General features: G+C 30.5%; 1 protein-coding gene across 2 annotated transcripts in view; it reads right to left on the reverse strand.

Moving 5' to 3' along the window:
• The window catches only part of CDH9 (cadherin 9), a 102,975-nt gene that overhangs the window by 8,250 nt on the left and 79,672 nt on the right, over positions 1–15,053 (reverse strand). For both annotated transcript variants that reach the window (XM_063086049.1, XM_063086050.1), the window contains 2 exons: positions 1,180–1,316; positions 587–708 (listed from right to left, as the gene is read on the reverse strand). In XM_063086049.1, coding sequence (XP_062942119.1) covers positions 587–708; positions 1,180–1,316 — 259 coding nt within the window. The remainder of the gene's footprint in view (positions 1–586; positions 709–1,179; positions 1,317–15,053) is intronic.

A 15,053-nucleotide genomic window follows, 5' to 3' on the forward strand; every position in this document is an offset into this window, starting at 1 on the left:
TGTATTTGTTTAAAATTATACATATTTGAAATATTAATTAGTAAAGGGACTGTTTTACAAACAAATCATTTTTTATTTTAATAATATGAAAATTTAAAACTTACAAATAAAATAGATCATATCAAACCAAAGTCTCCTGACTGGGCAATTAAAAGTGGCAAAATGTACCAGTGAAACAATTATTATGACTCCCTCTGTGTAACTTAGAACAATTTTATTTTTATATTTCATATTTTATGTATTTCCATTTTTCAGTGAATATAATTCAGCATCAACTTAATTATGAATCCAGATAAGGGATTTTTACATGTGTGATATGAATATATACATACCTAGTATAAAAATTAAAGCATATGTTATAAATTTTTCTATTATATCATAGATTCCATAATAACAGCAGTTCTAAAAATTATCTTTTTAAGAATCCTGAAAGTTCTCCAGTAAGAGGAGATAAATAGGTGAAAAGAAGTATTGACAATAGTTTGCACACACACACAAAAACATACAAATAAATAAATCAAAGCAATATCATTTAATTTTGAAAAGAGAAAAACATATTTTAACAGTTTATAATAATTTTATTTACCTGCCCAGGTTTTGCATTTTCACATACAAATGTTTCATAGTACATGGCAAATTCTGGAGCATGGTCATTTATATCTAGAATTCTGATGAAGACAGGAATGTGACTACTTTGTTTTGGATTATCTGCAACGAGAACATGTGTAAGATGTGCCATTTACAGAGAAGCAGTGAAACTCCTCGCCCCATTTGTAACTTAGCAACAGATCATTTCTGTGGTGTTCACTTTCTCAATTGAATTGCTGATGAATATCTCAGCTTTCTTACATGGTCCAAATGGAAAGCATAATAAAAAGAGGAAAATACGATTGAAAATGAAGCATTATTTGTAATAGATAATTTTCTAAGATTGATTAATTATTTTTCTGAGTTTGGTTTATATTTCTATCCTACAGTAAGGTGTAAAAGAAAGTCAAATTTAAACCGAATGAATGATTTAATAATCCTAAAAATAATTTAAAAATTCAATGCACTCTAAATCATTTCTCTAAGATCTTGCTAATGATGCAATCATCGCACACAAGAAAAAGAGCACTTAGTGACATTACTTTGCCACTTTGGTGAAAGACAATGTGTTCAGATGGATCCACCACTTACTTATTTCTGTGGCTGTAACAGTGATGTTGTGCCAAGGGGATGATTCTCGGTCAAGGGGCTTCAAAGTGAAAATAGAGCCATTGTCTGAATGGATGCTGAAAATCCGATCCATATCAGTATGCCGATCAACAGAGTATCTGGCAGAAAAGAGACTCATAAATCCAGGCATTGTATTAAGATTATTAATTCTCTTGCTATATCTTTAAGTTATAGGCAATTCCCATAATGATCAGACAAAGACATAAAATATAAAATGCTGATAACTTTCTTGAATTTTTATTTCATAGATTTGTTATATAACCTACTTGATATACTTGGCTGTTTACATTATTACTATTCTAGGATTATGTGTACTTTGGAGTCATTATTTACACTCACAAATCCTTGTGACCGCTTTTAAGTGAGTTTCTAAGTGTCACTTGGTTCACTTATTACAGGCTTATTGCAGCGCTTGATACATATTAAAAGTCACGTTAAACTTGACAGAGCTAAGAGCATTGCATAAATTGAACACAACATAAGAATGTGTGTCCATAGAGCCCTCTGTGAATAAAAGTGAATATAGAGGAGACTACTGTAAAATACTTTGCTGTTGAATGGCTCTTTATTCAAGGAATAGCTCAGCTGAGTCAAAGGTCTTCCTCCAATCTCTCTCTCTCACTTATTCCAAATAAAAAGAAAATATCATATTACCACAGAGTTTTATGACTTTCTATTCTCATCAGGGCTGGAGATGGAATATATCACCATAAGATTTGTATCACTCTGTGATTGGAAAAATAATGTCTCTTTTCCCAAAGATGTTCAAACTCTCATTTCCAGAACCTGAGAACCTGTGTTACTTTACATGACAAAAGTAACTGCAGGTGAGATTAAGGTTAAAAACATTGAGATGAAAGATTATCTTTGATTACCCAGTTGTGCCTAATCTGATTATGTGAACACTTGAAAGTGGAATGGAAAGGCAGAAAAGTGAGTTAGAGAGATGAGACAGAAGGAAAAAAAAGGGCAGAAATTTGAAGACGGAGAAGTAATTGACTCATTGTTGCTGGCTTTAAAGATGGAGGAAGGGGCCAAAAGCCAAAGGATGTAGGGAATGAAGGCAGCCTCTAGAAACTGGCAACAGTCCTCATGCTGACAGCCAGCAAAAAAAGAGGAACCTTGCCACTACATCTGCAAGGAATTTAAATCTACTAACAACCTGAATTAGCAAAGAAACAGTCTACACAAAGAAATATGGCCCCGTCCACATGGACAGATAGACTTTATCCCAGTGAGTTCTTCCTGAACATTGACATTCACATGAACCACATGTGAAACTTGTTTAAAACAGAATTTGATTCAGTAGGTCTGGTGTGGGGGTTCAGAGTCTACATTTCTAAAAAAGTCTTAAATCAATCCTATGTTATATGTTCATGGACCAAGTTTTATACAAAAAAGGTTTTTCTTGTTTTGTTTTATTTTTATTATTATTATGATTATTAGTGATATTATATTTCTCTTCACATAATGAGTATTTCCATGCCAAAATTAACTATCTAAGTGAATTATTTATAGGTCACTGAACGTAAGTATGTTACCCCTATTATGGAGTATTAAGTTTAGAAAATGAAGTGAGATACTTGCTTCAGTACATTTTCAATGTAAACCAAGTAAATTGCACATTAGTGAATGGTTCATGGCTGCAAGCAATGATATTTTTACTACACTAAAGGTAGGTTCTCACTATCTTCATGTTTTATTTTATTTTATTTTTTTACCTGTTTTTAACTTTTTGTATTTTTTTAAAAATTTTGTCAATATACAATGTGGTGATTATTGTACAATAAACAACAAGCAAACAGAAAGGACATTGTTGGGAGGGAGGGGGGAGAGAAAGAAGGGAGGGAGGTTTTGGTAATTGGCTACAAAATAGCTTTAGACTATGGGATAGAGTGGTTAGAATGAGGACAGAAAAAGGAAGGACGATTAAGGACAGCTAACAGACTAATTAATGTCTGGTGTAGTTTTCATTTTTCTAGGTATCTTATTAAAGGCACTTAGCAAATGAACTCCATTTTGATTGGGTGAATTAGAAAATTACCACTATAAATCTGCAATATATTCATTATCTGGCACTGGCTTTGACAAACATAAGTAAAAGATATTTAGGTTTCTAAATGTTATAGAGAATTAACAATTTTTAAATTAATGGATGAAAGTACACATCTAAATCACATTATTATTATTGGTTTTTTTTGATTGGGTTGTTTTAATAAAGGACATAAGGACATATGACTTAGTTATTGTTATGAGAGCTATGTTAAAATTAAAGGACCCTTAAGTAAATCTTAAAAATAATTTTAACAATTTAATATACTACATGAAGGGGCTTGACTAATTTATTTTCTGCTAAACTGTGTAAAATGATTATTTCAGATCACAGAAACTGCTTCAAAGAGAGTATTTGGACCTGTGAAATAAGTATATTGGGTTTCATCTTAAAGGTGAAATATCTAAAAAACCTTTAGAAAGTTGTCCTCAGATTCCTTTCTGTACCTCACTCCTAATACATGTCTTGACCTAAAAATGAAACTGAGGCCAAATACACATGGCAAGGAGTTTATCTATGTGTATATAAAAAGCTTCACTCCTAGAAGATACATAGCCAAGTAACTTTGGAATGTGCTTCAAAGGAGGCAAGTAGAATTCACCATTTTATAATCACACAAAGGGGAAGAATCAAAAATCAGAGAAGAAGACATCCCTCTAATCATCACAGCAGTTTTTCTATTGGCTGTACATGCCATATAGATTTGGGATTTTTTACCAGGTTACATCCTACATGCAGGGATCTAGCATAAGAGTTACAAAAAGCATCCTAGGTTATTTTGTTACTTCTGGTGCCAGTATGTCTGCTTCTAAGTAAAAATGGTCTTATGATAATGTTTTCAGGACATGGGACATGACTACGGACTCATCCCAGATTTTCCAAGTTACTACAATTTTGTTGACATGGTCAGAGCAGATTTTTAAATTATTACCTGTAACCAGCTTAGTTACCTCTGTATTTTTCTTTAGTAGACTTGTGAAATGTGCGCAATAGCTACATGGAAATGGTAGCATACCCTCATTTTTTTTCAATAATCATTATCATAATTTTCCTACCTGGTTTTATAAAAAGAATTTGACACATTTAAAAAAAGCTCGTTTGACATATGATCACTGTCTGAGAATAGTTATACTTTTGGTGTGGAAAATTCTAAGAAGAAAAAAGATAATTAGGAACCTAGATATAAAAATAAACATATAAAATTCGTAATGGTGTATATATATTTCATAGAATCAAAAGTTATATTGGGTTTGATACAACAATTCACCTTCCAACAATTTTCTGAGATAGACCTGATTTTTAAAATAACTATTAAAACACTAAATTGAGGATAGCAGTCATATTAAATATCTCTTTTTAATTCTCATCGTTAATTATGCTAAAATGAAAAAAATATATATTGTGTTTCATTTCTATAGGTGTCAACCCTCCTATAATTTAGTTTCCACTATGGGTTTTGTTTATATTTGAGACCAAATCTCTATTATAAGATGTTTGAGAGATAAAGAAAGTCATTGCAACATTTTTATAAATTTTACTTTCCTTAAATTCACCAAACTTTGCTTATGAATAAAAACAACTGTAAATGAATCAAAGAAAACAAAGTAAAAGAACATAACCACATCTATGCATTGAATGGCACTCAATTCAAAATAGTTAGCTGTAAATATTTCTCTCCATTGTTGGAAAGGTCAATAGTTAACCATTTTCTGCTTATGTTAGAATAGATTGTAGATATCTTCCTGCTGTTTTCATTGAAGATCAAAGAGGAAAATAACATTCCCTTTTGAGCCTATTGCTACTTGCCCTAGAGATTATGATTAAGGAATACGTAACAAGTCTAACATTATAAAGTCAAGCTTTGACTCACTTTTAGCTTACATGGGATCAAAATAGATCTGAGTTTCTGGCTGCCCTACTCTTAGGTTTAACCTTGAAGGACACTGTTTTTCAAGTTAAGAATTTACAAAGGAGAATCACTTTGACAATTTAGAAATAGCCCACTTTAACATTAGCATTGCAAACCTCCAGATTTTTCCCCAGTGCACTTACTTATGTCTTGTAATTTGTCAAAGCCCATAGATAATTTTCTTTTATTTAGCAGCCAAAGTTCTATTGTCAACACAGAATAGGAACGTTCTGATTTAGCTATCAATAATAAATATGGTGGATTACAACAAATGACTGGGAAGAGCCTTATAAACACTTAACACAGAACAAAGCTATCTCTATGCACTAGATGGCATATTATAACAACAATATTTTATTGATCTCCCCACACTGAATTTTGAACAGTAAGTTAAAAAAGACCACTAGCATAATTTTTTGTGTGAATGCCTTAAGCAGAGATAGGATCCAATCATCTAGGCAGCAAATAACAAGTGAAAAAAAGCACAAGAGAACTGCGCCTATGGGAGCTGAACTCTGGTTTTTGATTTTTTATTTGTTTTTCATTTTTCTGTTCTACCATTAAAAATCAACCACATATAAGATTCCTGTATTTTTATCTACTACAAAAAAGCCATCTAAGTTAAATTACAGACATCAAAACAAATTAACAATATGCAGAAATACGCCAAGACAACATTCCTAATTCTTTACTCTATTCAGGTACTATTTCTATCAACTAAGTCAATATAGTTAAGATAAGGATTTGCTCTATTTTTCCAGCTACTGCTTTCCAGAATTGTGTTTTCCATAGCTGTGAACTGTGACAGCTTCATTGCCCCTCAAAAAGTAAATGTTGGCTATACATGAAATTATTTTATTTTTTAAAAATGTTCAAATTATTTTTTGCAGAGATTAGTGATATTACCATAAGATCATTATTATTTTACTCTTTGCAATAAAATCAAGCGAATGTTAGAGAAGCACTGCTATACTTGTATATCAATACACTTATGCACTTATTCCAGTTTATGTTAGAATCATGTACATTTTATTGAGACATAATTAAAACCCTCACCAGCAAGTTAGTTTCATTACTTTCTGATTTGACAGCAGTAGGAAGGATTTCTTCTAGAAATGATTGAACTTTAAATATGTTAAGCATCAAATAGGTGTGTAATGAGGCAACATGTTCTTTCAGAACTTGTAAAGCTATAATCAACCCTACAACTGGGGAGATCCATGATTACTAATGAGGTGATGCACAGCTGACAACAGCTGCTAATTGTAACCATAATCTCATGTTGCAAGTGGCAGATGTATTTCAGAAAATATATTTGATGAACAGATTTACTGATGGGTAAGAATTAGTTCCCAAGCTTTCCCTGGAAAAATGGTTCTCCATGACACTGATCATAGCCTAAGGGATTAGCCACCCCTGTAAATTCAATCAGAATAAACAAAAGAGTCCCATATTACCAGGTTGCATTCTTGTTGAGTAACTGCTGTTTTTTTTTTTCTTTACACTATGTATAATTGAATATCTAAAGTTCTTTTTTTGTATGCATAATTTTATATGCTACCAGGAATCAGCCTACATGCTATGTTTTCAGGTGTAGACTTATACGTTGGCAGAATTGGTGGTATAATTTGAAGAACATAATTTGAGATTAATTTATTCTTTCAATAGTTTTTTCTCCTTATCGTACCATAATTCTTGAGATGTTACAGGTGAAACTATAATTCATTGTTTGTTTTTATTTTTTATTCAAGATTTAAGTATCCTATACAAAGCAAAGTTGAAAATTTTACTATCAGTCCTTGGTCCCGAAATTTTATTCTTGAAGTTATATCATCAGGAAATAAATTATCAGGTATTGAGGATTTTTATATTTGAGGACACTTCAAAATATTTGTAGAAAAATATAATTAAAAGATGATATGAATGTTTCCATAAACTTTTTAAGTACCTTCATAGATATGTAAAAATACAGACATAAATATTTCCAATATTCCATTGATAAATTTTTATCAATGATGTATTATTTACATGATAGTTTATTATTTTTACAACAGAACTGCATTAAGAGGTGTAGTGACATCAGCAAATGCTCACAATTAGTGAAAATATATAGACCTATATTTATATAATGAACTCATCTATATAAAAATTAGGTAGTAGATAGACAAATTGCCTGAAAGATGTAATACCTGGTAGAAAAGAAGTAGAATGACACTGAAATATCTATGCAGCAGAGAATTATAGAGTCATTTTTTGCTACAAAAGTTCCTGCACTATGTTTTCTAAAATGAATTACTACAATTAAATAAGTAGGGACATTTTTAAAAATGTTTTTCTCTAACTTATTCTTTTGGCAAAGATAGAATAACAGGAGTTGGGTTTACCATACCACCCAAAGTACTAAAAAAACAGACAAAATCCATTAAACAATAATTTTTAAAATACTGGCTGTTAAGAAACCAAGACAGTAATCCCAGAGAGAAGGGGAAGAAATGAGGTAAGCCCCAAAATTTCCTAAGTGTGCTGTCTGGGGAAGATTTCCATAATGCAAAAAGTGGGAACCAAGATGAAGTCTGCCAGTCCTCTTGAGTTGAGGAGACGATGCTGAGAGTCCAGGGAGGTCAAAGTGGTTAGTGTTTTCAGAGATGAGTACTGAAGAGAAGAGAGCTTCCCACAGAGCTCCTGAAATCTGAAGAGAATCTCACTCACCTCTTCAGCTGACTGCCTATCATGAACGTGAATAAGAGCAGATAACTGGAAATAACAGAGATGGTAACCAATCACAGGGCCTAGCGGGGGAAAACTATAAAATGAAATAGTTGTGGAATATTATAAACTGAGAATAGTTCTAGTTCTCACCAGAAGAGTTGGAAAAGCACAAAATTCAGAGAACCTTTCACAGACTACTCAGAAAGGTCTTGCTTGGTTAATGGGACAAAATGATTTCTTCACATAATAAAGCACAAAAGCAAGATCCAAAAGAATTAAGCTGTTTCAAGAAATTTAACAACTCATCAGAAGAAAGTTCAAGAATATTTATAAAAACATAACACTATTCAGCACTAAACATGGTAAAAATCATAATGCCTGCAATACAATAAAAAATTACAGTTATGCAAAGAAGCAGGAAAATGTTGAAGAAAAAATATCTATTAATTAAAACCAACTCAGAAATGACACAGTTGATAGAGTTAGCTGACAATTATATTTAAAAAGTTACTTTAACTACATTTCATATGTTTAACAACACAGAGGAAAGAAAAAACTTGTTAGGGAGACACATTTAAAGCATTCATATATATGTGTGTGTGTGTGCATATATAATCTTAATAGAACCTCTAAAGAATAAACTACAAAGTGTAAGATGAAATAATATTCTGGATAAAATTAAAGCCTATTAGATATTGCAGAAAAAATAGAAAACTTGAAATGAAAATTAATGTAACCTATTCAAAATAACAAAGAGAATAAAGATGGAAAATAAATAAGTAAACAGAGCACTAGTGAATTCTGTTACACCTTCAAGGTTCTTAATGCAGTAATACACTTCCTGAGGAGAAGAGGGTAGGGCAAAATGTGCTGAAAAAACAATGGCCAAAAATGTTCCACATTTGAGAAAAACTATAAATTCACAGATTTAAGAAGCTCAAAAAATTCCAAGTGCACACGCATACACTCACACACACACAAATTAAGCACACTATAGCAAGACACATCATTAACAAATTGCTTTAAAGTAGTGCTAATATTTAATGCATACTGAGGAATAAGGGATAGGTTACAAAGGCAGAAATAAAGATTAAGTACAGGACAAAATTTGCACTGTACTGAAAGAAAACAAACAATCTAAAGTTCTATACCCAGCCCAGAAAAATTAAATTTAAAAAAGTGAATACATATAAGCCAAAAATAAAATAAAATGGAATAAAATATACTGTATTCATCCAAAGAAGACAGAAAATAAGAAAGAGGAAACAAAGAAGAGATGGGCCATGAGAAAACAAATAGCAAGATAGTAATTAAACTTAACAATATCAGTAATCACATTAAATGTAAATTGTCTAAATATTTCAATTAAAAGGCACATAATCTTTGTGTTTTAAAGCAAAGTGCAAGTATATGTCTCATATACAAGTCATGTTTTAAATAAAAACACTAATTAAAAGAAAGATGAAGTGCTTGTATTAACACCAGATTATTGTGGAATACACTTAAAGCTGTAATTAGAGGGAAATTTATATCACTGAAATGTACATATTTTTAAAAAATGGTTCAAGTAAATGACCTCAGCTTACAACTCAGGAAAATGGAAAAATAATGAAAGTCAGAGTAAAAAATAATAAAATAGAAAATAAAAATAAAAATTAATGAAACCTAAAGTTAGTTTTTTTTGGAAAAATCAATAAATGTAAAAAAAGTTTGGTCACACCGATCTTTCTTTTAGGAAAAAAAAAAAGTAGATAAAAATTAAGAATATTAAAGAGAGCTATCATCACTAAAGACTGTCAAAAAGATAATGAAAAAAATATTTTGAAAAACTTTATGTTAATTAATTTGACAGTTCATGTGAAAATTCACAAATTTCCTGAATAATGACAAAAAATAAAAACAAAAAACAGCTCATGAAAGAAGAATTAGGTAAGAGGAAAAGTCATATCTACTAGAGAAATAGAATTTGTTGTTATAACTCTTATGAAAAAGAACATTTCAATCCTATATATATTTACTTTTAAATCCTACTAAAGATTTAAGGAAAAATGACGATTCTATGCAAACTATTTCAGAAAAGTAAAGAGGATGTTATACAACCTGCTGCATTCAATGAGGTGGTATTATCATTATACCAAGTCTAGACAAAGACATACAGGAAAACAAAACTATAGAAGAATATCTCTTATAAACATAGATGCAAATGTGACTAAGAGGCATTTATTCCCAAAATTCATGACATCTTCAATATTTAAAAAAACAAAGCAATTTATCATTTTAGCAAACCATATAGGCAATTCAATAGATATAGAAAATACCCTATGACAAAAATCCAAATTTTATTTCTGATAAAAATGGTCAGAACACAGAAACAGAATAAATTTCCTCAATTTTAACAAAAGATATGAAAACCAAAAAAAAGAAAACCTACAAATTCATTATACTGAATGGTGAAAGACTAAATGATTTCCTCATTAAACAAGGAGCAAGGAAGGCAAAGATTTCTGCTCTTATCAGTTCTATTCAACATTGTTCTGGAGATTTTTGCTAATGAAATAATGCAAAAAAAGAATTATGAGGCACCCATATTAGGAAGGAATAAAAAATACTGTCTGTATTCTCAAAAGACATGAACATTATTGCAAAGAAAACATAGAGGAATCTATAAAAAAAATATGTTGGAACCAAGTTTAGCAATGTTGCAGGAAACAAGATTAATATATAAAAATTGGTTGTATTTACATATACAAGCAACAAACAATAAGAAATCAAAATAAAAATATACACATATAGTATCATCTATATATATGTAAACTTGGGGTAAATCTGACAAAAGATATTCTTGAACTGTACACATAAAACCATAAAATATTTCTGGAAAAAAAAAACTTCCAAAATAATCAAATACACACACACACACACACACACACACACACACACACACACACACACATACACACACACACACACACATACACACACACACATATTGTTTGTGAGTTAATATATTTAATATCATTATGATATCAATTCTGTCTGCATTGTTCTCCAAACTCAACAAAATCCCAGTTAAAATCTCCGTGGAATCTTTAGTAAAAATTGACATATGTAAATGAAAGGAGACTAGAAAAACCAACAACTTTAAAATAGAAAAAAGAAATCAGAGGACAAACTCTACCTGACTTCAAGATTTGTAACAAAGCTACACAAAAATGTGGTACTTTCATAAATACAAACAAATAGATAATTGGAATATAAGAGACTGTTTGGAGACAGACCCATACATTTATTGACAATTGATTTTTAACAAAGGTGCAAAAATAATTCAGTGGAGAAAAGATAGTCTTTACAACAAATAAATAGTGCTGGAAACAGTGGGTATGAAAGGAAAAAAAACTTGAACTATACACTATACAAAAATTAACAAAATGGATCATAGATACAAATACATTACTAAAAATAATAAAACTGCTAGAAGAAATCACAACATTAGAACTTTATAACCTTGGAGTAGACTCTAAAAGCTCAATCTATTTGAAAAAAGTTGATAAATTTCATTTCATCAAATTGAGAACTTTTGCTTTTTGAAAGTAACTTTAAAGGAACAGAAATACAAGCCAGTGACTGGGAGTAAATATTTGTAAAACATATATCTGATAAAAGACGGTATCTTGTATATATATCCAAATTCAATAATAAAGACATAACCCAGTAAAATATAGGCAAATATTCATATGTGAATAGCCACTTCATCAAAGAACATATATGGGTGTCACACAAGCATATGAAAAATGTTCATCATCTTTAGTCATAAGGGAAATGAAAATTAAAACCCAAATGAGATACTATTGCATACCAATAAGAATAGCTAAAATTAAAAACATTGACTGTACCAAGTATTGGTGAGGATGGGGAGTAACTGGAAGCCTCATACATGCTGGTAGGAATGTGAAATGGTACAAACACTTAGGACAATATGGCAGGTTCTGTCATATGGCCAGCCATTACTCTTCTAAGTATTTACCCAAAAGAAATGAAAGCATGTAGCTATACAAACACTGGTATACAACTGTGTACATATATCTTTGCATACGAAGGTGTACAAATGTTTTATAATATACAAGTACTGGAAACAACCTAAAATGTCAATCAATAAGTGAACAGATAAGAAAACTGTGTTATTTCTACACTCGGAATACTATTTAGCTATTAGAAGGATGAACAATCCATGCACACAACAGTATAAAAAAAAGTCAAGATAATTATGTTAACTGAAATAAGCCAGAAAAAAGGATATAAATGAATATGTAGAATTTGTTTATATAAAATCTTAGAAAATTCAATCTCATCTAATCAGTATTGACAGAAAGCAGGTCAGCATTTCCCTCAGGATCAGGTTGAGTTCAGCAAGGGTAGAGAAGAAGGTATTAAAGAATCATGAGGAAATTTTGGGTGGAAAGGGAATGTGCATTATTATGGTTTTGGCGATGCTTGCACAGAGGTATGAATATGCCAAAGTTTATTAACTTATACACTTTCAATTTATGTAGTTTACTACTGGTCATTTGTACCTCAACAAAGTTGTTAAATAAGAATAATAGAAATAAAATCATAGATTCTGAAGACAACATGAAATTCTATTTTGTAGTCATGAAAAAAATAAGTAGACCACATTCTAAGGTACAATAGTCATGTCTTACCTCTCCCATAATTTTGCCCTTGAGGGCTCTGCTTAGTATCCCTGAGATCAGCTGACTTAGTCTACAAATGAGGAACATTGTATTAAGAATTTCTACCTAGTAATCAGTCACAAAGCAAAGTATATTTGCTAACAAACAATATTTGCATTCAGATAGACAACAGCTTCAATCTCCAACCTGCAAATTATTTGTGCTGTGTCCTTGGGAAAGTTACTTAAACTCTTTGCATCTCAGTTTATTCTTCCATGAAATTGGGTGATGATAATTGTACCTGCCTTAGAAATTGTGGTGAGGCTTAAATGAGCAAATATAAAGTTCTTTAAACAGTTACTAGTTCAGAACAAGAGCTCAATAAATAATAACCTATTTTACGGAAGAAAGAATAGACAAAATGTTTAAGAGTCTAAATGTAATACATTTGACTTCATAGTTTAACGAACAGAACTTATATTTTGTTGCTTATCACAGATAAGGTAAAAGTGAGAAAGAACTGATGAAGCTTAATGAGACTCCTGGTTGAATAAATGAACAAATAACTTGGCAACATGGAAGAGTCAGCGTGCCTCTAACAAAGTAACCAGATGGATTCTTAATATGCAAATTTGCTAGATGAGTGAGAATAGGATACATGGATTCTTATTAAGATATGTTCTCATTCAGACTCAGAAATGCTCAATGGTCCAGCAATAACATTATTTATCATCTGAAAGAGTTGGTATACTGCTATTGTCTACGACTTTCTAAAAGTGGGTGATTGCCATTGAAAACAGTTATAATCAATTACTTTTTAAAATAAATTTTGGATTTCTACCATAGATATTTTGTACAGCAAATGCTAAGGAGAAATTAAAGTACAACCAAAATTAATGACTTTTTTGTGATCCAGCAAAAACTATCAAGAACAGACACTTATTGAGTGTTTGTAGCTGCTAGCATAAGCAACCCCTATCTTTTTAAAAACAGGTGGGTATTTATTTCCATCTCAGTATTGCAAAGAACACAAACATAGTTTAAATTTCTTTTTTTGTTTTTAATAAATCCTGCTAGAAGGGATGCCAAAACCAATCAGCCTCATACCATTTTAATTGAATACAAGTCCACATTGTTTTAAAAATGAAGATGCTAGTACATATATATTTATCATTGTAAAACTAGATTACTTCATTTTATTGCAAGAGTTTTGCTTTAAACAACATGGACATTTTAAACTAAATGTTTTCTATATATTGATAAAAATTCTGTCACAATAATATAACCTTCTATAGGAATTAAGAGGTTCAAACAAAACAAAACATTTAAAAAAAACTGTTTTAAAAATATTGAACAATATACATAATTTATATTTTGATACCATTAATTTTTTTAAAAAGATGTTCAGTGAATTACATTCTAATTAATCTAAAACCAAAATTTTAAAGCTAATGTAAACTCTGGGTATTAACTACATATTAAAATTTTATCAACTGTATTTTATTACATAGGTTAACATATTCAATAATATATTAATCCCATGAACAAATTAAATCTTCATCACAATATATTAGTGCAACACACATTGCTTTGTGAATTAACACATTTGGATAGTCCTAAAATAAAACTTAAATAGTTATATATTTAGTATTGTGCTAATTAATTTACTATGTGTTAAGGATGATATGAAATAAATTTATCCTATTACTTTCCATAAATAAACAATGAAATTTCAAGCAAAGTGGAATTTTAAGCATTTTACCAGCTATCGCTTTAACAGATAATGCTTTGTTAATCTATCTTTTCAGCCCTGTGTATTTTCCTCCATATATCCACCCATCGTCATCCATTTATATATTTATGCCGCAATTATATTTACATTCATCTCAAGAACAATTTATAAGAATCATTTAAGTTTCTGGCATATTTGGAAGCTTTTAAATGGTGAATACAATACCCAAATTTTGGAAAAATATTATACTATGCTACAGTAATTGTTAATACTTTTACCTGCCTTATTGATTAAAATATCAGTATCTCTTTAGCAACACTCTGCATTGTTATGATAATATAATTGACCTACTGTTTCTCCAAAATGTTGATATACGAGAGACATTAAGTGACTATTATAAGAATAAGATATTTTGACATTTCTAGAAACACAAAATATATTTCCAATTTATTTTTTTATGTTTCCTTTTAATTTGAACTTTGATTTAACCAAAATATACAATGAGATAAGAATCATACCAACCATAAAAGGATTAAAATCACTGACTCTGGAGCTAGATTTCCTGGTTCTTAAACCCAGCTTTGCCACTGATTTGGCGCAAATTATTGAAATGCTCAGTGCCTAGTCTTATCATTTCCAGAAAGATATCATATTAGTATCGACCTCTTAGTGTGACAAGACTCAAATGAAATAATCTACTCAGAGCATGTGTAAGACAGAGCAGCTGAATTTGTACTCTAGAAGTGTTTGATATTATTACTG

Source organism: Cynocephalus volans, chromosome 2 (genome assembly GCF_027409185.1).
Source record: "Cynocephalus volans isolate mCynVol1 chromosome 2, mCynVol1.pri, whole genome shotgun sequence".
NCBI lineage: Eukaryota > Metazoa > Chordata > Mammalia > Dermoptera > Cynocephalidae > Cynocephalus > Cynocephalus volans.